Source organism: Carettochelys insculpta, chromosome 7 (genome assembly GCF_033958435.1).
Source record: "Carettochelys insculpta isolate YL-2023 chromosome 7, ASM3395843v1, whole genome shotgun sequence".
Taxonomy (NCBI): Eukaryota; Metazoa; Chordata; order Testudines; family Carettochelyidae; genus Carettochelys; species Carettochelys insculpta.
In genome coordinates this window covers 26437808-26459239 of record NC_134143.1, presented here as the reverse complement: position 1 = coordinate 26459239, position 21432 = coordinate 26437808, and the positions used below count along the sequence as shown (strand labels likewise).

The following is a 21432-nucleotide window of genomic DNA, read 5'->3' as shown; positions in this document are numbered from 1 at the left end:
GGCTGCAGCGGGGTGGGTCCGTGGAGGGGACGGGGTATTAAGGCTGCTTCAGGTTGGGTCTGTGGGGCCAGTAGGGGGGTCAGGCTGTGGTGGGTTAGGTCTGCAGGGCCAGCGGGGGTCAGGTTGTGGCAGGTTGGGGGCATGGAGCTGGTGGGGGAGTCAGGCTGAGGCGGGTTGAGGGCCGTGGAGCCAGCTGTGGGGGTGGCAGGTCAGGCTGTGGTGGGTTGGAACTGCGGAGCTGGCAGGGGGTCAGGCAATGGGTTGGAGCCTCAGGGAGGATGGGGGGTCAGGCTGCAGTGGGTTGGGGCTGTGAAGCCAGCAGAGGGTCAGGCTATGGCACATTGGAGCGGCGGGGAGTGGGGGTAAAGCTTGTATGAGCCGGGGGGGGAGTTCACTTGTCTAGTGAACAAAGGAAGATATTTGTGTGGTCGTTTTAGTGAGTATTCGTAAGTAAAGTACTCATTTAATGAGGGATGAGTGTATATGCACGAGTGGTGAATGTGCATTAGCAAGGACTATATTCTGAGAGCTGTTCTTTAATCCTGACTCAGACCATTCCCTTCCATGGCAAGTCATCCTGCATCTTGTGCCCTTGATGCAGGGTCAGAACAGCTGAATAGGCACTATGTAGCCACCTACGTTGGGGGATTTTCTAGCATAGAAATATCCATAGCTGCAGAGCTTCTCTGTGCTTTGTATCTAGTGAGGGTATTGGTATTGAGGTGTTCTGATTTATATCGCTGGGGACAGAGAGAGATGGTGCACATCTTGCTACCACAGTTCTTGCCCAATCATTTCACTGCTGCCTGGATTAATCCTACTGCACCCATCAGTTGCTCTTCAGGAGCTGAATATACAGCTGAGTTCCTCTTTCTCATGAAGAAGGTAAGGGCGTGATCTGGGAGTCCATTGCATGAAGCCCTCACTAGATACAAAGCACAGAGAAGCTCTGCAGCTATGGATATTTCTATGCTAGAAAATGCCCCAACTTAGGTGGCTACATAGTGCTTATTCAGCTGTTCTGACCCTGCATCAAGGGCACAGTCCATTATGTCACTATCCTCGAAGGCCACGCATAACAGTTGGTCCCTGGGCAATGATTTTAGGCGAGCCAGAGTTACCCCTGTATCACTCAAGGTGGGTGAATGGCTTATTGATAACTAGGGAGACTAACTAAACAAAAAGCAGTCAAGTAGCACTTTAAAGACTGGCAAAATAGTTTATTAGGTGAGCTGTCGTGGGACAGACCCACTTCTTCAGACCATAGCCAGACCAGACCAGACTCAATAGTTAAGACACAGAGAACCAAAAACAGTAAGGTTCTCTGTGTCTTAAATATTGAGTCTGTTCTGGTCTGGCTATGGTCTGAAGAAGTGGGTCTGTCCCACAAAAGCTCACCTAATAAACTATTTTGCCAGTCTTTAAAGTGCTACTTGACTGCTTTTTGTTTTGATAGTGTATAGACTAGCACGGCTTCCTCTCTGTTACTATTCAACATGCTAGGGAGACTAAGTGGGCTATATAGGCCTGTGGCTTTAATTTGGATACAGCTTCTTTAGGGGAGTTCAATTTCATGAGCTATTGCCATCATTGTCCACCCATCCACACAACAGGTGCATTTACCCTCCATTCCAAGCTATGCATTAGGCCCAGACACCCTGAGGTAACTTGGTCCAGCAGCATAATCATTTCCCACATCTGTCTGAGGCTGACATTTCCCTTATGGCTTCATAACCAGGGACAAGATTTGGCCCTTAATGTTAAAAATATTCAAGATACTATCACACAGCAGAGAATAATTTTGATACAGGAGATAAAATTTTACAGTTGGAAACCACTATAACTGTGCATTGCAGCATCAGTGCTTTATTTCTTACACATTTCCAATAAACTCTGCTGAGGACTCTTCCTGAAACTCACATACAAAAATAACTGCAGTTTAAGCGGCATGAAGTTTGAGATATAAAACAACAAAAGCAAGGAAATTCAGAGTTAAGACTGACACTCCATCCCCGGCTCGTTATGTTGTGCTTAGCTGTTGCAGTCCATATGGTATGTAACATAACTACTGATCTGAGACCCTGGCAATAAATAACCAGGCACAAAGGGATGACTGAGGAATGGAATGCTAGCCTTAACTTTGAATTTACTTGCTTTTGGCAATTTGTGTTGCAATCTTGCAGTTACTAAGCAGGTTTCCATGTGCTGTGTTTTTTATATAATAATAATAATAATAATAATAATAATAATAATAATTAGTACTGGAGATTGTTAGTGTTTCTTGCTTTAAAATTGAAATTCAGGGAAATGTCTCCATGAAGCGTCACCTTCAAAAGTTCTGTTGATCAAGTCAGTATAAAATATGTCTTCTGAGTCAGTCAGTCTCTTATGGATCCATTGTAAACCTGACTTTTAGGGGTGGGGGGTTTGACATGATTATAAGAATTCACTGTACTTGAAATTTAACAGACAAGATCTCAGCAAGGCACATCTTTAGCTGCTTTGCTATTTTTAAGGCACAGAAAGGAGGATTTTTGGTAGTCATGTAAAACTAGATTTTCAGACTAGTCTAAATCCAGTACATCTGTACATGCCAGACAGCAATGGCATCAAAGGGACTTCTGAGCTCTGTTGGCTACATAATGCATGTCTTAAAAATTCTGTAAATATTTATTTTCAGGAAGGGTTGTAATGGCTCCAACGTTGCTCTTGTAAATTCCCAACTAAAGGAAGACACTGCATATTTTGTTTGCACTAGACTACATCAGTATAAGGTGTGCAATACTGTGTGCATGAGAGGGAGTAGGCTCTTCAAAGTGCCTAGGTAACGTAACAGCACAAGTTCCAGTGACAGTCAATGGGAATTGTGCTCCTTTGTCACTTACTTACATCTGAAAAACCCACCCAGCATGTGCAATACTGACAACTCTTATAGGCATGGCGTAAAATAGATAAAAGTGTGTTCTGTTGACTCCTTGGGGCTGGGCTGTCAGAGGCTCTGGTCTGGTAAACTGCTCTGCAAAGGCTGAACTCTGGGTCTGCATGTTGTAGCACCACCCCTAGGCATACGCAGCATATACAGCTGCACAGGGCTCCAAGGTCTGGGGCACCAAATTTAATGGTGTGCTGCATAGGGCTGGGTCCACCACCAGCCGGGGGCAGTATTGGTTCCAGCAGCCCAGATCTCCCAAACCCTAGCCCTGCTCTGCCTTCCAGCCCTGTTGGAGTCAATCTCCCCCACCCCTCTTCTTCATCCCCAGCCCCATCAAACCCAATCCCTCTGCCCCGCCCTCCCCCTGCTCCACCACCCAGTCATGTTGGACCCAGGCCCCTAGCCCCAAGCTCTGCTTCCCAGCCATGTCAGCCCTAATTCCCCAGGGCCCTGTTCCACCTCCCAGACTTACTGGACTCAATCACCTGGCCCCTGGTTCACCTCCAGCCCCATCACCCCCAATTCCCCAGGCCCTGGTCTCCCTACCCAAATCCTCCAGCCTCTTTCCACCTGCCAGCTCGCAGCTCCAGCTGGCTGCTGACCCTCAGTCTTCCCTCTCCTGCAACAGAATCCCAGCCTCCTCCTGCCCTCTCCTGCTCAGCGCCTTCCCTCAGAGCCCAGCGCACAGCCCTGCTCCATAGAGTCTTTCCTTCCCCCCAACCCCTTCCCCACAGGGGCTGAAAGGTACAGGTGCTCAGCTATGCAGGGCACCACAAATCTTCAGGACAGCCCATGCATGGAGCCCCACTTAAGTGAATGGGGCTCTGCACACGTATGGGAGTCAGTCCATTTGAGACAGCTTGCAGGACAGGGGACTATGGCAAAACTCCCATTGATTTCATTGGGAAACCTGTCAAGAGGAAGGACTACAGGGCTGAGACACTAGAATTTTAGATTGCAACCCAAAGGGGATATTTACTCTGGTTAGTAATCCAGGAAAAATGAGTTTTTGAGTGTGGAATGCCAGAGATTGCCATTAAATTGTCCACGTTTTCCAACAGTTACCACGATGCTATCAGAGGCATTTCAGCTCCCCTTACCCTATATTTAGAGTAGGAAATCACTGTGGAAACTCTGTGGTTTCCTGTTGGCCAGTGTTGACTTTTTAATGGTGACCACTGCATAATACAATGAGAAGAAACTGTATTTCCTACATCCAGTTTTGATATTTTGCCATCATTTCTATGGAACATGGAACTTGCTGGTTGCTATTTATCGACCAGCACTATCACAACATTCACAGATCAACACAATTGGATTTCAGCTACTGAGCAAAGGAAAGCCATCTAATTTTGGAATTCTAAAGTTTAAATGATTCATGTTATCACTGGGCTATGTGTTATTAAAGCATCACATTGTTAATTGAAAAGTTAAAAAGCAGGAAATTAACTAACCTCAGATGCATTTTGGGGTTTCTGTGCATTATCTTTTTCTTTCTTGTTCTTTTGGTTTTCATTTTTGATGCGTTTTGTTCCAGACACTTTTGTTTTAGTTTCGCTCTCCTGGGAGCTGTTATCCTGTTTTCGAGGTTTCACTGGAGGCAATGGCTTATCTTCCTCTCCTTTAATAAATCTTTCATATGGCAGGATTAATCTAAAGGATTAAGGAACAAATAAATGATCAGGTTTTGCAGTTCTAGCAAAGACAAAATGTAGCCACGCTGAGCAGTTTATTTAACAAACCAAAATTTTCTACGGCACACAAATAATTCTGTAATCTTGGCCTCAATATTTGATCCCAAGTATGACAAAGAAGTGCAGTTGGCAAGATTCGCAGCTGGTGCAAGTCAGTGTCAATCTGCTGATGTTACAGAGCATGCTGGTTATGGGACTGAGGATCTTTTTCACTGTGTTTTCAACTGATTTAAAAGTCAATCATCTCTTCCTTTTGGCTCCTACAACTCTCAAGTGAATGCCAGTAAAAAGGCACAAAGGTAGGACAACCTAATTGCACACCTACATAATTCCAGCCAAGTGGTGAATATAAAACCTGTAAATTCATGTGCACACTGGGAACTTAGTAGAGTGCAGAGGAGACATTATTTCTCCCAACCTCCACTGGTGAGTGTAGGACAATTTGACTAGCATAGAGCCGCCTTGTCTGGTAGACCCATGAAATGAAAGCGACGTTGGTCCCTGTTCTGAAGGACGTTTCTTTGCTCTCCTGTTGAAGAGTCAGAGGGACGGGGGTTGCTGCTAGGACGACAGTGGCAAGGGGAATGTAATAAAGAAAATCATGAGGATTTACAAAAGAGAAAGCTTCATTTGCAGAATTTTCTTCAACTATGTGTGTGAAAACACTTTCTAAAAAAGAAAAACCTTAAAGAGTTTGAGTTTTAATCTATCTCTTTTCCCTTTGCAATGTAGCTCTTGATCTAAAAGGAAAAATAACTGATGTAATTAAAAGGGATGGATTGCATTACATTCTCAGTTTCAACTCCAGTGATTAAAGTTTTTATAATACATTTGGTATGATTAATGACTCACTGTGGGATTAATACAAGACTCAGACTTTAAAAATATGAACTTTAATACAGCAAACATAATTTGTTTAAAAAAAGACAAGTTGACTCAATGAAGAAAATGTACTTTGCTTATAAACAACATAAATCTGTACAAAAGCTGGGAATCCTTAATTATCTTTAATCTAAGATTCCAAGGCAGAAAAGTCTTTGGTTTGGATATATGTTTGTTATCTTACAATCAGTTTCTAACCATGAAATTTTTATTTAAATACTCAGATGTTGAAATACACAGATGGGCTTAAGAGAGCAGAAATTAGATTGTTTGTAATCTTAATGTCTCACATTTTAATAAAATGCAATATAATTTATGTTAAAATATAAACCTAATTTATGCCACATTAGAAACAAAATTTAGTAACTGAGCATGCTCTGACATGGTATGTGCAAAGAGGCGTGAATAATATTTTCTAGCCCTGAATTTGGCAGTGCTCCAGTAATGAAGCTAAGCAGAGCCCACAGGGAATATTCATCTTCAGATCCCATTACAAATGGAGTTTAAACATGTTACAGCTGCTAAAACTGGAAACTGCTCCCTCTATGCAGCCTTAGCAAAATAATATATAGTTGCCAAATACCTGCTTCCCACTGTAATATTACAGTTAATGTTTATATAATAAAAAGCATAACTAAGCAGAATAAGAAAAAATAATCTTGTTCATACTTGAGGCTGGTAAATTTCATTTGTAAAGCACAAATATTCATGAAACACATAATATCTCCCTCTGCTGCTTGCAGTATTTGGGACTTTACTAGAGAGACAAGTTTTGATTTCATACTGGGCAATATTTATATCTTGCTGCCATGTGTTAAATATTTAAAGTCACTTTTAATAAAAACACATTTTATTGCTATAATTGTTCGCATTGCGATAGGATTGTTTGACTTTGTTTTGTTTCCATGGAAACATGTCGTCCATTTGCAATCTACACATGCCATCAGTAAATGTTTCAATAGCTGTTCATAGCTCTAAATGAGATGAAGATGATATTGTACCACTAGTGGTCCTTTTAATAAGAGATGGTGTGTGATTAAGGCAGAAATTGGAATAAGGCTGGGCCTGACAAGATTAATCACTGTTAGCTTTCTTTCCATGGATCCTTTTATGGCACTTGCTGACAAAGGTTCCCCCTCTTTGTTGCCATATAGAGTACCAGGACTCATTAGACTGGGTGATAATTAGGAATCACAACTTAAATTTCCTTTTCTAATCTTGAGTTGATGTGGGAGTACAACATTTTCATTTCAGTCCTTTTTCACTGAGTTCAGCAGTTGGCACTAAGACAGCAGTAAAAAATACATTTCACATAGCTGGTCAAAGGCCTAGAGCCAGCAGCAGGAAATCTGGAATTAAATGTTTCTTGTATCAGGAAAGAGGCATGACTAAGGTAAAAGTGAATCAAAATACAAGGATGACTTGTTCTACAGAGATGTTCTCCCACCCCCGTTAAATAAGACTCAATGTGCTGCTGTTTCTCTACAGCACAAAGATAATTTTAAGTGCGTGCGCGCGTGCACACACACACACACAGAGCAAAATGGAACAATACATGAATATGCACTGTGAGGCTCTTGGGAAGCCTAACACCATGAACAATTGCAGCTTCATATAGAGAGTTCCATTTGTTACAATTTGCACCGAATGTTTTTTCAGTTATCCTGTCATGGTACAACACGATTACCCAAAGGATATGATCTTATCATTTGATTATTAGAAGTTTTTATAGTACAAGAGTCATAAAGCTAATACAGCTTTCAGAACATTTAAACATGCAGCTAATATACCATTAAAACAAACTGTACTTATCCAATTTAAGGTCAACATTGCCCAACACAGGAAAAATGTGGTTCTCTCTTATTCATATAGTTTATCAGAATGCAACATGCCAAGAACTAGCTCAAGATTTTTGTCAAATATTTGCAGCACAGCTAAGATTTAATCCATCTTCAAGCATTAAAGGCAAAGGCATTTTAAAAATAGTGCTACATGGAATGTATTAAACTGAACCCAACAGCTAAGTTTATAGTTGTTTGCTATCTGTATTTCACACAGTAGGGCTAGTGGAAAGTACCAATGTATGAATGAGAAAAAATTAAAAGAACATTTTGTGGTCTAAAGAATATTTACTCTTAAAGATGGTAAGCAGTCCAAATAAAAGAGCCTTTATTGTGATCAAGATTCCAATATTAAGTTTAATAAAATGTATTATTTATAAGGCAATTAACATAAATAGAATATGTAAGCAGTAGTGTATTAAAAAAAATCTTTCCAAAGGCAGCAGATTTTTAGCAGCATGAGGTTTTTTTTTTCCCTTGGAATAATACAAGAATAACATTTTCCAGCCAAGAGCAGAAACAGTAGGGGAGTCTTTGCTATCACAGAGCTTCTTATTAAATTCAGTCACTGTGAAAACTGAGAGTTTTTAAAAAAAATAAAGACAACTTAAAATCAATACAAGTTAGATTAACAAATCAGTGCTACACTAATCCTGATGTATTACAATCAGCAATATTAAGTTTCATCACGTATAAACTGCTAGTCTAAAAATATTCTGCTTTACTGAGTCTTGAATTAAATAATGGTGCAGAGTGTACCAAGTTTTTAGATCTGCATCATCTGATATTATGAAAAATTCAATGTACTGCTCTGCAGCAGATGTCAGAGGTCAGCAAATCTATTACAGTAATGTAAGTAAAATGGCTTTCTGCCAACCTTTAAAAAAAAGAAAAGAAAAGAAACACAGAGGCAGATAATTTTATATTTATAAATTCTAAAATCCTCCAGGGACTGCATCTTTTTCCCAACAAAAAGCAGAATTCACATCAGAGGAATGTATTTCACAGTATAACAAACATGTCTTCATCACTGGCATTTCATAAAAGAAAAAGAAAAGCCCTTAATTTTTATAAAGCACATTTTTCCAGCTATGGGGGGGGGCAAGGAAAAATGTAATCTGAACCAGTAACCACTAATGTTCCATAAATTAATTAATGCACATACAGAATGAATGAGGTTTTTTAGCTGCTTCTAAGGACATAAGAGTGGGCTATTTATAGGAATAGTAATAACAATTAATAAATTGGCTAGAATAACGTAAAGTGTTGGACACACCCAGTAAGAGGAGGAAAATTAAAATTTAGGGCTGCCAGTTATGTCTTTAATTCTCCACACTGTGCTGAGATAGTATATAGCTAATCAGGAATTGACCATATGTAGAGTACATGATGTTCTATCCACAGGCACCATTAGGAGAGTTATGTGTATAAAGGCAACTTGGATGCTGCAGTCTAAACCTTTTCGTTATTTTACATAGATCACACTGGTGCTTAATTCTTTCATTTCTTTCTTTGTGAATGGCGGTCTTGAAATTCTAATGCACCTGATCCTAGCCACACTCAGAAACCAGATAAACTGGACTACCTAACTGATTCAATATAGCCGTTGCTATGTTCTTAAAATAACAGCCCCCTCACAAACAATAGCAACCGGGCTGGGCCACCTGAAACTTTTATGGCAAGAACGTGAGTTTGGTAATCAGAAGATATGTTAAAAATGGAGGAGTGAGTTTGACCTGTTCAAGGTCCTCTGCAGTACATTTATGGTGACAGGAATAGTAGAAATGCCAATACAGTCTTCCCCCACCTTACGAGGGTAATTTGTTCCTGAAAAACCCCTCTTAGGGCAAATTCTCGTATGTCGAAAATGTTAATATCATTACTTGAATGGGAAAAAATTTTACGTGTTCCTGGGCCCCAAAATTTACACCCATTTATGCTAAAACAACACCAAAGCCCATTAAAATGAACACGATTATTTCAATAGTTAACATTAGTTATCATAACACAACCTAACAAGGCGTTGTCCCTTCATAAATCACAGTACAAAAAATGGGGAGGGAGATCTGCCAGGAAGTCAATATCGTCTTATTTTGCATCATCACCAGGATGCGGTGGCTGGGCTGCAGTAGGAAGCAGGAGTTCAGGAGAAGCGCAGAGCTCAGAAAAGTCCTCCTGGTAGTGCGGTCTGGGGAGCAGAGCCCGGGGCCAGGGGGCTGTCCCAGGTGCAGAGACACGGCTGCGAGGGGAATGGAAGTCGAAGAGCGCTTGGGAGGGGGGTGCAAAGCTGGGTTGCTGCCCGCAGCTGCAGAAGCGGGGCTGGCTCAAGGGGGCTGGGAGGGCAGAGCAGGGCATGGGGAGGCAGGCCAGCCTGAGCGCAGCTTAGGTTAAGAGGGAGGGGGCGGTGCCAGGGGCTGGCCACGCGGGGAGGTAGGCAGGTGTAGGCACAGGGGGCCCTCAGCTGGCGAGGGGCAATGCCTTGCTCGTGTGGGGCTGTGTGGTGGAGAGGCCCCGCAGGCGGCGACTGAGGCACTAAATGTGACGAATGCTGCAGGCAGCAAGTGGCACCAGAGGCACAGCTGTGCAGGGCAGGTGGCGGCGGCTCCCCAGCCGCCCAGGGGATGAGTGGTAGGGGCGGGGCCGGGATGGGCTGCGTGCCCACCATCCACGTCTCACAGGAGCGCCTGGGAGGCCATGGCCACCAGCCAGGCCGGGGAGTGCTGCTGCTGCAGCGCCAAGGCGGAGACCCAGACCAGCCACAGCAGTGTATCCTCGTAAATTCGAGAAAATGCCTCAGAAGACGAAGTAGGGGTATTAATTGAAACGCCTCGTAAATTCAAATTCTCGTAACCCGAATGGGCGTATCTCGGGGTATGACTGTATTCATATCATAGCTTCTGAATCACCCTGGCCTGATTTTGTTTCCTAAGATGTTCATGGCAAAACTTCCATTTACCTGAAGTGGGCACAGGAATGAGCCACTGTGATCTCAGTGGGAAGTGTTTCTTGCTTTTTAAATACACAGCCGCTGAAATGAAAACCCAATATTTCTCAAAGCCATATGGCCTAATGCTAGAAGCAGCACTATCGCTAACAGCATAAAATCATGCCATCGCTTCAGTGAGAGGCTATGCCAGGGCAGAGAGAGCTCTGCTGTTTGAATGGACGAGAAAACTGGACCAAGGACACAGCTTCTAATGACCAAGACAAATATACAGTAAAGGAAGTGGCAGAAGAGAAACTCAAAACTTGAGTTCTGATCCCAGCTTCCAAAAGACGAGTGCTGGGGGCACCACTCATGTATTTCAAAGGGCTGAGTTCATTTGGGCTGCGCAGGCATAGAACACAATAGCAATTGGATTGTTCCATTTGTCCAACGTGCACAATGGGCATGTATTTTATCAGCACAGACAAACTTTGTGTGTGTTCAGTTTTGCTCCTAGAGAACTTTATTTCCTCACAAAAATGGACCTTTCATCTTTTCCATCAACAACCTGCCTGGCTACCCACTGGGAGAGCTGCTGCATACTGAGAGCTCTCACACCGTTGAGAGGTGGGAACTGCCAGAGTGTAAGAAAGTTCAAACACACTTTGCTTTAAATAAACTGGAAATTAGTGATATTGCAAACACAGCTGTTGAGTTAGCAGAGCAGTCTAAGATGAACGCTTCGGAGCTCTCCAGCCTATAAAGCAACAGGGAAAAACAGAGGACCTAATCCTCTTTCCTCGCATCAGATCAACTAGATGGGCAGGATGCAAGGGATGGGCACTGGGCTAGGCATTGGGGCCAACAGCTATGGCAGATCTGGGGCAAGGTGGGAGAGGGGGTCTGTCTCAGTACCCCAAAAGGGATGGGGCCTAAGGCAGAAGGGGAAGAGCCTAGAGCAGTCAGCCCTTAGCGCCGCTCTGACCATAGTGCTGGGTCCCAGAGCCGTGCCATGGCATTTCAAAGGGGCCTGGCCCTCCAAACAATGCTGCTGCTGCTACTGCTAGTTTGGTAGCAGTGGTGGCCACAGCACTGAGCCTGTTTGAAACACTGGGCACCAGGGCAATTGCCCCATTTGTTCCCTCTTGTCAGCAGACCTGGGGCCAGGTGTGTGCTGGGGAGAGAATCCTGCGGGCCACACCAGGCCAGGCCAGGCTAGGCTAGGCCAGAGAAGCATCTATAGCTGGTGCCTCTGTTGCCAACAATATCTCCTCCACCAAATGCTGCAGTAGCGTCAACAGCAGGAGTAGGAGTAGCAGATGGACTTCGTTTCTCTCCCACCAGCCCTTCTTGTGCAATGCCTATTCACTAAGGTGTAGGGAGCTTTGCAGAGCACGGCTTTACAATGTGTAACCTTCCCTCCCAATGGGCTCAGTTCACACCAAAGTCTGGTACAGAGGAGGGGTGGCACCCAGAGGGTGTTGTTTCTCTACAGGGATTGTAGGTGGCCCTGACTCTTACTTGGGGTGTATAAGGGAGCAAGAGAACAGCTCCTTATGATCCCTCCTCCCCATCAAAGAGACAATCTGTCCATAAGCACTGGAAGAGACTGTCCTACTATCAAAATACACTTACACGTAAACGATTCCTGTTAACTTCAGTGCTCTGAAGTCTCTAAAGCTGCAAAACAAGTCTTGAGTACGTTTGGTAAAAAAAAAACCGCAATGTTCTTAGGTATTTTGAACAGGCAGCTAAGAATCTGCTTTACTGGTAAACAATTACATTCTTCTGTCATCTGATACTTTATTTTTTAAAAAATTTTGGGAGGGGGGCACTATGCTTTCTGAATTTTCAATAGTTCCTTTGTTAAAGCATCTGTTACTCCCATAATTGAAAAGATGTTTGTTCAGTGGCATGCTTGAAAGTACAGTTATTTAATCTTAATGATAAAGCCCCGAGGACAGAAAATCTTAAGTAGAAACCTCTTGTTATTTATCAAAAAAGAAATAGGGCAAACATACCTAATCTATCCACAAATTTAAATTCATGCTTGATGGAAAACTACTGATACAATTCACAACTTGCAAAGTTTTCTTAGAGGCTATGAATAGACAGGCGTATAAAGTAAGGAGAAAAAGCAAAATCAAACAACAAAACTAGTATGACAAAGAAAAACTGCTCCTTAGCAAGTTTTTTTGGGTCAAACAAAGAACTAGCTGTAGTTTACAGAATGACATAACACATAATTATTTTTTCCTGGAGGATGTTTTCACATTCAGTGTAAACTAAAGCCTTCTCTTAATTACACCTTGTATTAAAGACAACCATAAGTATTTTTATATAGATGTTATAATTGGCTCCTATTTTCCTATCTAAGAGACTGGCTAGTATTTCTTATAGAAGAGTGAAATGTGTTGAAATGCCCACACTTTGCAAAGTTATCTAAGTGCTTTAAGAAAACCAAACAGTATTTGTATGGAATGCTAGACTCTCTTGCATATTGAATTACTTTACAGTATCCCTAGGGTGGAAGGTCTTTACAGCTGTTACAGAGAAACCTTTTAATGGCCTTATTTTGACCTAGCTTACGTTTCAATAACACAATGATGAGAGTTTTTTTAATTTTTATTTTACATAAGAATGTAAGACCTGCCATACTGTGCCACACCATATTTCAGCTTGCCCAGGGTCCTGTCTCTGGCAGTGGCCCAGTCTTTTCTGGTTGCTGCTGCTGCATATTGAGTGGGAGTTTTCAGAGAACGACCATGGTGATTATAAGATCTCGTCCATGGGTGGCAATAGCTAACATAGAACCCACCGTTGTACATACATATTGGGGAGGGGCTGTAGGAGAGAATGAAGATGGGGACAGAGCAATGTACATGTCAAATACCAGTAGAATGGGGCTTTCCTGCTTAGCTTTTGCAAAGTTCTCTTGTCGCTTGGATATTTTGTATATGCTACAGATACTCCGATCTTATACTGCCAAGGATAGTTTAAAAGAACGGCTCTTAAAAACCCTATAGTCACTTGCTGTTATGGCTGTGCAGGAAATTTTCCAAATGAGAAGCCATTGTAGCTGATACCTGAGGTCTGAATTGCCCCATTTGTTTCAATGGGTGCTAATCCAAATGCCAATGAAATACTTTCAGTGTCAACATTGTTAACTACTTCACTGCTGATCAAAACATGCAAGACAGAAGCTTCATATTACAAATATCAGCCTCAGCATATGCCAAGTTGTATGTGTGCACATACTATGTAGAGACCGGTCTGGGAGAAACAAAGGTGTGTGCCTAACGGCTGGCAGTCAGAACAAGGTCCTTAAATTCTATTGCTCGTATTTTAGTTTTTCCTTACTTTTGTTCTGAGCTTTTAAATATGTCACAAAGTGCTTTCCTTATAACCCTTCTGAAAAATTCCTGATGTGAAATCATGTGCATTGTAGAAACAAAGGTACTTGTTTACCCTGGACAATTAAACCTCTCATTCGGCACTTTGTGTGAAAGCAAAAGAAACCCCAAACCCCATGTGTGAAAACCGCATCTGCGTTATTACTAATATCTTAGAACACACGATAAATAATATTGCTCTGCAGAAACAGAGCAATTTCCGATTGTCTTCTTACACCTCTGATAAAAGAGACAGATCCTGAAAGTGAGCTGGAAGAGGTGTAAAGTTGTGTAGGCTGGGGAGGAAAGGCTCAGTCTGAAGCAGATAATGTAAATGACACACTCAGATTGAGCTTCTTTCTGTCATCACTGAAGGTAACTGCATTAAAATAATGACCAAAATAATGACTCATAAACTTCAAAAGGTTTTAGTGATCTACATAGGAACAGCCCCACAATGGGAAAACATTAATTCTTTTTATGTTGGTAATCACCTGTAACACGAGCAATTAAGAACAGTACTAATGGACTATGGCCAAAAGCCTGCTACTAATATTAAAAACTGACAGAGATGAATAGGTTTGGAAGCAAAACTAGGCTGACAAAGACATTTTTATGAAGTGCTTGGGCCTATTTGATTTAAACCAATCAGAGGCAGGTTCAGGCCAGCCAGACCTACAGCGACAATAATGCATTCATTGGCATTATATGATTCCTGCAAGGCTTTAAATAAAAACATCCACTGATTCTACTCAGCAACGTGCACTTTCATTATGACACTCATTAATAAACCAAATGTAGTCTAACTAATACACAAATAACACATCCTGAAACATTGGCAACCATGCCTTGTTTTAAAATGAAAACATTTACTGGAAACATGAAGCATATTACATGAAAAATGAATCACTTGATCGTGCACACTATATCTTTCTTCCTCTTCCAGAAAAATAAAGCAGACAGATTCAGAGTTAAGAGCGAGTTAGCTCAGTCATAGTGAACTATGTGCAATGCTGCAGTAATAACATTAGGGAGCTCTTCATTCCAAGCTGTTGACTACACGCACACTCAGAGTTCTGTCATTTGGCACCCATGCGTCCTAATCCAGACAAAATTTTGCAGTGGTGACCCCTTCGTAACGCTGACTTTAAAAGAGATAATATTATCCTGAATGCCTTTCGGTTTCAGGTGAAGTGGGGGGTGGGGGGCTGGAGCACACGACCTATGTGGACAGGCTGAGGGATTTGGGTTTAGGTAGTTTGCAGAAGAGAAGAACAAGGAGTCATTTGATAGCAGCCTTCATCTTCCTGAAGGGGACTTTAAAGAGGATGGGGAGAGGCTGTTTTCAGTAGTGAAAGATGGCAGAACAAGGAGCAACGGTCTGACCTTACAGAAGGAGAGGTGTAAGTTGGATATTAGGAAAAACTATTTTACCAGGAATAGTAACAGAGATAGCTGTGTATGGTATGGCTGTGGTCTGAAGAAGTGGGTCTGTCCAACAAAAGCTCATCACCTAATAAATTATTTTGTTAGTCTTTAAAGTGCTACTGGACTGCTTTTTTATTTCACCAGGAGGGTGGTGAAGCACTGGAATGCGTTAGCAAGAGAAGTGGTGGAAACTCCATTCCCAGAGGTTTTAAAGTCCTGGCTTGACAAGTCCTGGCTGGGATGATTTAGTTAGGCTTGATCTTGCTTTGGGCAGGGGGCTGGACTCAACGAACCCGTGAGGTTCCTTCCAGCCCGAGGATTCTGTGATTCTTTGTCTTCTCCCTCTGCCTAAGCATCATGAGTTTTAAGCACCTATTGAAAGACAACTCTCCATGACAGTGATCAGAAGATGCAGATCATTACTCTGGAACCAGTTCTGAACTTTGTGAAACTCCATCCAGCAGGAGGGAAGAATTGCTGGAGAACATGTGAGAGCGGGTCTCTGGTCTGGGTGTATAGACTTATATTAGCTCTGCTCTAGCAAAAGTTCTAAAAATAGCAGTGTAATGTTGCAACACACAGGTGACAGCTTAGGTTAGCCAGCTGAGTCCAAACCCCTCCCATCCCTGGACCAGGCGGTTAGCCAGATTTGCTACTCAAGTCACAACATCTACATTGCCGTATTTAATACATTAGCCCCAGCAGACCTACTTAAGTTCGTCTCCCCCAGGCTGGCACCCATGCTCCCAGACATACCCCTCTTCCGCATAAGGAAGGTGAGGCAATACTAGACCAACGGGAGCCAAGCACTAATTTCACTTCACAGCTTACTAAGACCGCTCCGCCAAGGTCATTCAAAACCAAACATTTTCAGTATTGCGAAGCCAGTTGCAAAACTACAGCTAACATCTTTCTCATCCTTAGGAAAAACTAGTTAAGACAACACAACTGCCAGTGATTTTCCATTTTAAAAAGAGAATTGCAAGGTTAACTAAATAATAGAAGGACCAGAAAAGTCAGGGAATCATGCATTCTGTTTCTAGTAAGCAGAAAAGGGCTGGTAGACTAGAGGAAAAGTAAATTGTAAACCAGTACATTTTCTGCTAAATGTCCCCCACAACCTGAACTGCGGGGTCACTCAGTGCCTAGTTCCATGCTTACCACAATTCCCAGTTATCTTTGCAGCACACCTTTAATTTAAAAGTGTACGTGCATCCTGAATCAGAAATAATGACCTATTTGTGTAGTACAGGGCTAGTTGTAGACTGAATGTCATCAGAGCACTTTGGCTATAAATGAGCATTACATTTTCAGCTGCTGTAGTCAGAATTACCAGCTGAAACAAACCAAGGCTTTTTCCTGTTGTGGAAAAAGTAGCTAATACTCTAAATGTAGAGATTAGCCTGGGCTTTCTCTTTTTGGATCAAGATTTGGTAAGGGACAGAATTTGAGTTTCATGCTTCAGGCTAAATGAAGACTAGGATCCAGATTTACTGGTGCCAAATCTGATAAGATTTTAACAAGTGTGATCTTTCGACAGCCATGCAAATGAGGTAAAAACAGGCCTGTTCTGGTTTTGGGTCTAACCCAGAACCACAACTCTAAGAATTTGAATTTGGGCATTCAAATCCAAACCCACATGAAATATGAAGGCATTTAGCGTTCAGGTCCCATCTAAGGCCCATCTCAAAGATGAACAAAACAAAAAGCCCTTTTTCTTCTAATAATAACTCATTGAGATGTCACAGAGGAAGTGTAGTTGTCCTTTGATAGCTTAGTAAACATTTGTAAATCCAAGGAGTGCCAGGATTCTGGTTCACTTTGCAGCTAGTTCACTGGCTTGACGGTTTCCCAAACAGATTCAGATTGATACGCTGAATATCCTCACTGAAATACTGAAGATGTCACACCTCTAGTTGGCAAGACCAGAATATACAATTTTATATGTAAAATAATAAACCAATAATAAGAAAGAGGAAGGAAAGAAAGAGGTATTCATGGCCCTGCATTTGGTGTCTGGTTCATTCATCTTTCCATGCCCACAATGGACTCTCTCTTAGCAAAGCCTCCCCTTTCTGCTTTTACAGTCTCAAATGGCCCAGCCCAACTGAAATGTTTACATCTCATGTGCTTCTCAGGATTTCCTGTCAAACAAACAGTTCACTCTAAAATACATCTGCTGGGGAGCCACAGCCTGCTGTGCTTGAACAGATCGGCGGGCCCAGGCACAACAGAGAGACATGGAGCCTGTTGAGAGTGCAGCAATGGAGAGGCAGAGCCTAATGTCAGTTCTGATAAGCACACAATCCGATCATCAATTATGCATACAAAATGTTTGTTTATTCCCCTTTCATGACCACAGCTAATTATTTTACACAACCCTAGAGTAAATTCTCTTCTTGCGGCATACAGATTTACTCACATGACTTCTTGGGAACTCAGATGAGGTTACACAATGAAGTGCATCAATCTGAATTTGTCTCCGTACATCTCTAAGCCCAACATATTGATAGCTAAGCAAAGCATTTTACCCAGTTGATCCTGCCTGCTTGGGTCGGACTCCAGAAAGTTTCGAACTCTTTGCTGTGAAAGAGCTTCTTCATAATGGAACAAACAGCCTTATATGCTGGGACACTGATACTGGAATCTAAGATTTGCAGTTCCCACCATAATTTATTGGATTGTACCCAGCAGTATGGTCAATATTTAGTGCTCTGAGGAAGACGCAGAACTTATCCTGCACAGAGCTTAATTGTGGAACACTTTACACGGGCAATAACAAATACTCTCCTCCTGACCTCCACAGGCAGCCACTTCATAACCTGCAACATGACGTCACATCTCCCATATTTGAACTTGAACATGCACATGATTAATAGTCACTATATGAAAAGAACACCTTTCAAAAATTCCAGCTATAGGATTTTACTTAAGGTGTGTTGCGTTCCCAAGCACTGTAAGTTGTCATCTACATTGGAAGAATAAGAAATCAGCAATTCTAACCGGCATGGTGGTAGAGAAAACAAGTGTTGGAAGCAGCTTATATGCAGGGAAGAGAGAAGAAAGTACTGTGGAATAGAAATGCAATGCTTTGCATGACCTGCAGTATTAACAGCATCCAACAATGCAGACAACCCCATTATTTTGGTCATGACAACTTGTTTAAATTGCATCCCTGAATTTTTTTCACATACAAACACTAGACTCAAATCAAAACAAAAAGGTGTCAAGTAGCACTTTAAAGACTAGCCAAATACTTTATTAGGTGAGCTTTCATGGGACAGACCCACTTCTTCAGACCATAGCCAGACCAGAACACACTCAATGTTTAAGACACAGAGAACCAAAAACAGTAAGCAAGGAGGACAAATCAGAAAAAGATAATCAAGGTGAGCAAATCAGAGAGTGGAGGGGTGGGGGAGAAGGTCAAGAATTAGATTGAGCCAAGTATGCAGACGAGCCCCTATAGGCTACGTCTACACGTGCCCCAAACTTCGAAATGGCCATGCAAATGGCCATTTCGAAGTTTACTAATGAAGCGCTGAAATGCATATTCAGCGCTTCATCAGCATGCGGGCGGCAGCAGCGCTTCGAAATTGACGCGTCTTGCCACCGCGCGGCGCGTCCAGACGGGGCTCCTTTTCGAAAGGGCCCCGCCTACTTCGAAGTCCCCTTATTCCCATGAGCTCACGGGAATAAGGGGACTTCGAAGTAGGTGGCGTGCTTTCGAAAAGGAGCCCCGTCTGGACGCGCCGCGCGGCGTCAAGGCGCGTCAATTTCGAAGCGCTGCTGCCGCCCGCATGCTGATGAAGCGCTGAATATGCATTTCAGCGCTTCATTAGTAAACTTCGAAATGGCCATTTGCATGGCCATTTCGAAGTTTGGGGCACGTGTAGACGCAGCCATAGTGACTCAGAAAGTATCCCATCACTATTTCTGAGTCACTATAGGGGCTTGTCTGCATACTTGGCTCAATCTAATTCTTGACCTTCTCCCCCACCCCTCCACTCTCTGATTTGCTCACCTTGATTATCTTTTTCTGATTTGTCCTCCTTGCTTACTGTTTTTGGTTCTCTGTGCCTTAAACATTGAGTCTGTTCTGGTCTGGCTATGGTCTGAAGAAGTGGGTCTGACCCACGAAAGCTCACCTAATAAGCTATTTGGCTAGTCTTTAAAGTGCTACTTGACTGCTTTTTGTTTTGATAGTGTACAGACTAGCATGGCTTCCTCTCTGTTACTAGACTCAAATCAGTTGTCATTTATTATTTTCTCCTTTGTTCAGTTTTGCAGCTTCTCTACTAGAAACGCTACGGTAAAATGTAGTATGAAACAAAAAGCAATCAGAAGTGTGTTTTGTTTGTTTTGCTATTGGAGACACACACACTGGTTTAAATTACCGTGGATTATAGGACTGCATTGTTGGAGGAATATTTACTACGCTTGTAAAAGAGTGCTCTCTCTCTCTCTCTCTCCCTCTAATTCTTTACAAAATGCTTTGAGGGTTTTCCAAATTAATTTTTTCTTTATTAAACAAGCATTTCATATTTCTTATCTTACCTTTCATAATGTCTGCGAGTACATGTAGCAGCACTTGTGCTTCCAGGGTTACCACCTAATTCATCATAAATATGTTTCCACTGTCGACGGGCTGTTATCTGTAAAAATGGCAATGGAAAATTTAATCTTGCATCTTTGCAGATCCTGCAGCATTGGGGTTCACAGCAACAAATGCATGTGTAATACTTTCATAATGGTGTGCATTACAAATCCCATAAAAGCCCTCATCAACTGTATAGTGTTCCTATGCATTTTTGGTAAGACTACATTATATTAAGGTTTTCTTTTTTTTCTTCCTAAAATGGAGTTTTACCACTAGTTCATTGTCAAGTCACCAGCAATTCAGTCTCATAATAAAGAATCTCAATCAATATAGGGTCATTACCATCAGAAGTTATGCAGACAAATCCCATGGTACATTATGAAAATGAACCTAGAACTAACCACAAATAATGATTACGTAGTTATTTTAACTGAATTAGAGAAAATAAATCTGTTGCAAAATCCAAATCCACCACAGACTCCCTAAATCCACAAAAGCATAGGCTGTAACTCTATATGTTACAAGCTGTTTATTTTTATCCATTTATGTCAGTAAAATATATAGATCAAATGGTAATGAAATCTTAACTTACTCCAATATTAATATTTGAGCTATGTATTTTATTGGACTAAATCAATGAAAATAAACATCTTGTAACATATTGAGCTGCATTCCATGGTTTTGTTTTTCGTACAAGAATTAGGATTCTGCAGAATAACAGATGGAAGACCTGGCAAAAGAACTGTTTCAGAATACCACTTCATTATTTTATATATTCTGCTATATTTAAAACAGGAAGAAAAACAGGAACAGGACAAACATAATAGATCACCCTCTTCTGCATGCCCCTCATAAAGAGGGCCAGTGGGAAATTGTGGGGGAATGATTGAAACAATTGTGGGAGAATTTTGTCATTTGCTTTGGAATGCTGTGGAGCTTAATGTATTCAGACCCAGAGGCTTTTTCAAAGTTACCCATAGAGCTATCAATAGAGTTCACTTATGAGCTAAAGGCAGCAATCAGAAGAAAACAAATATGACAACTTGCAATCTGGGGCCTATAATTTTAATCTAAAGAAGAAGAGATTAGTAGAGCAGTTAAATATTAGAAGCTAAATTGTGCCTTCTTCTGCTTTGCATAAAAGGAAAAGCCTTCCTTTGCAGAAAATATGGTCTGAAAGCAAAAGGATAGCCAGAGACATGCTACTTGGTAATGATATAATTTCTGTGACAGGTTCTGATGTTTATAATTTGTCTAGTTCTCATTAGAAATAACCGCCACCTACTTCTAGCTCCAGGTAAAATTAAAATACTAGAATATTTTATTCATCAGTAGCTGGAGCTTGTCACAGAAATATCTGTGAAAATCTTTAATGTATATATTGAGAAAAATTCAATATTTAGCTGCAATATTCATCCAACCTTTTTGTTTGACATAAAGGAATGATTACATTCACTCATTTAATTTCCTTCTTCCTTAACCAACACAAAGACATCAAGCAAGAGGGAAATAAGATGTGATACATTGCAATTATGGTACAAATTTTGGATAAATGGTGACTTAAATAGAAGCAACATACTCAACTGAAGTCACAGTTTGATCTTACAGGTATTTTGTGCAGATTCTTACATCACATCACCACAGCTATTTATCACTACTGTCTGTCACCACTATGGGGTTAAACTCACAGCTCTAAAAAGCTGAAGTTATGAGTTAATTCCACAGTGAGGTGAGCAC

The 21432-nt window shown here is 41.7% G+C and overlaps 1 protein-coding gene across 5 annotated transcripts in view; it reads right to left on the bottom strand.

Annotated features, from left to right (window-relative positions):
- ARID5B (AT-rich interaction domain 5B) overlaps window positions 1–21432 on the bottom strand; it is a 170311-nt gene that overhangs the window by 8131 nt on the left and 140748 nt on the right. For all 5 annotated transcript variants that reach the window (XM_075000174.1, XM_075000175.1, XM_075000176.1 and 2 more), the window contains 2 exons: window positions 19653–19750; window positions 4387–4585 (listed from right to left, as the gene is read on the bottom strand). In XM_075000174.1, coding sequence (XP_074856275.1) covers window positions 4387–4585; window positions 19653–19750 — 297 coding nt within the window. The remainder of the gene's footprint in view (window positions 1–4386; window positions 4586–19652; window positions 19751–21432) is intronic.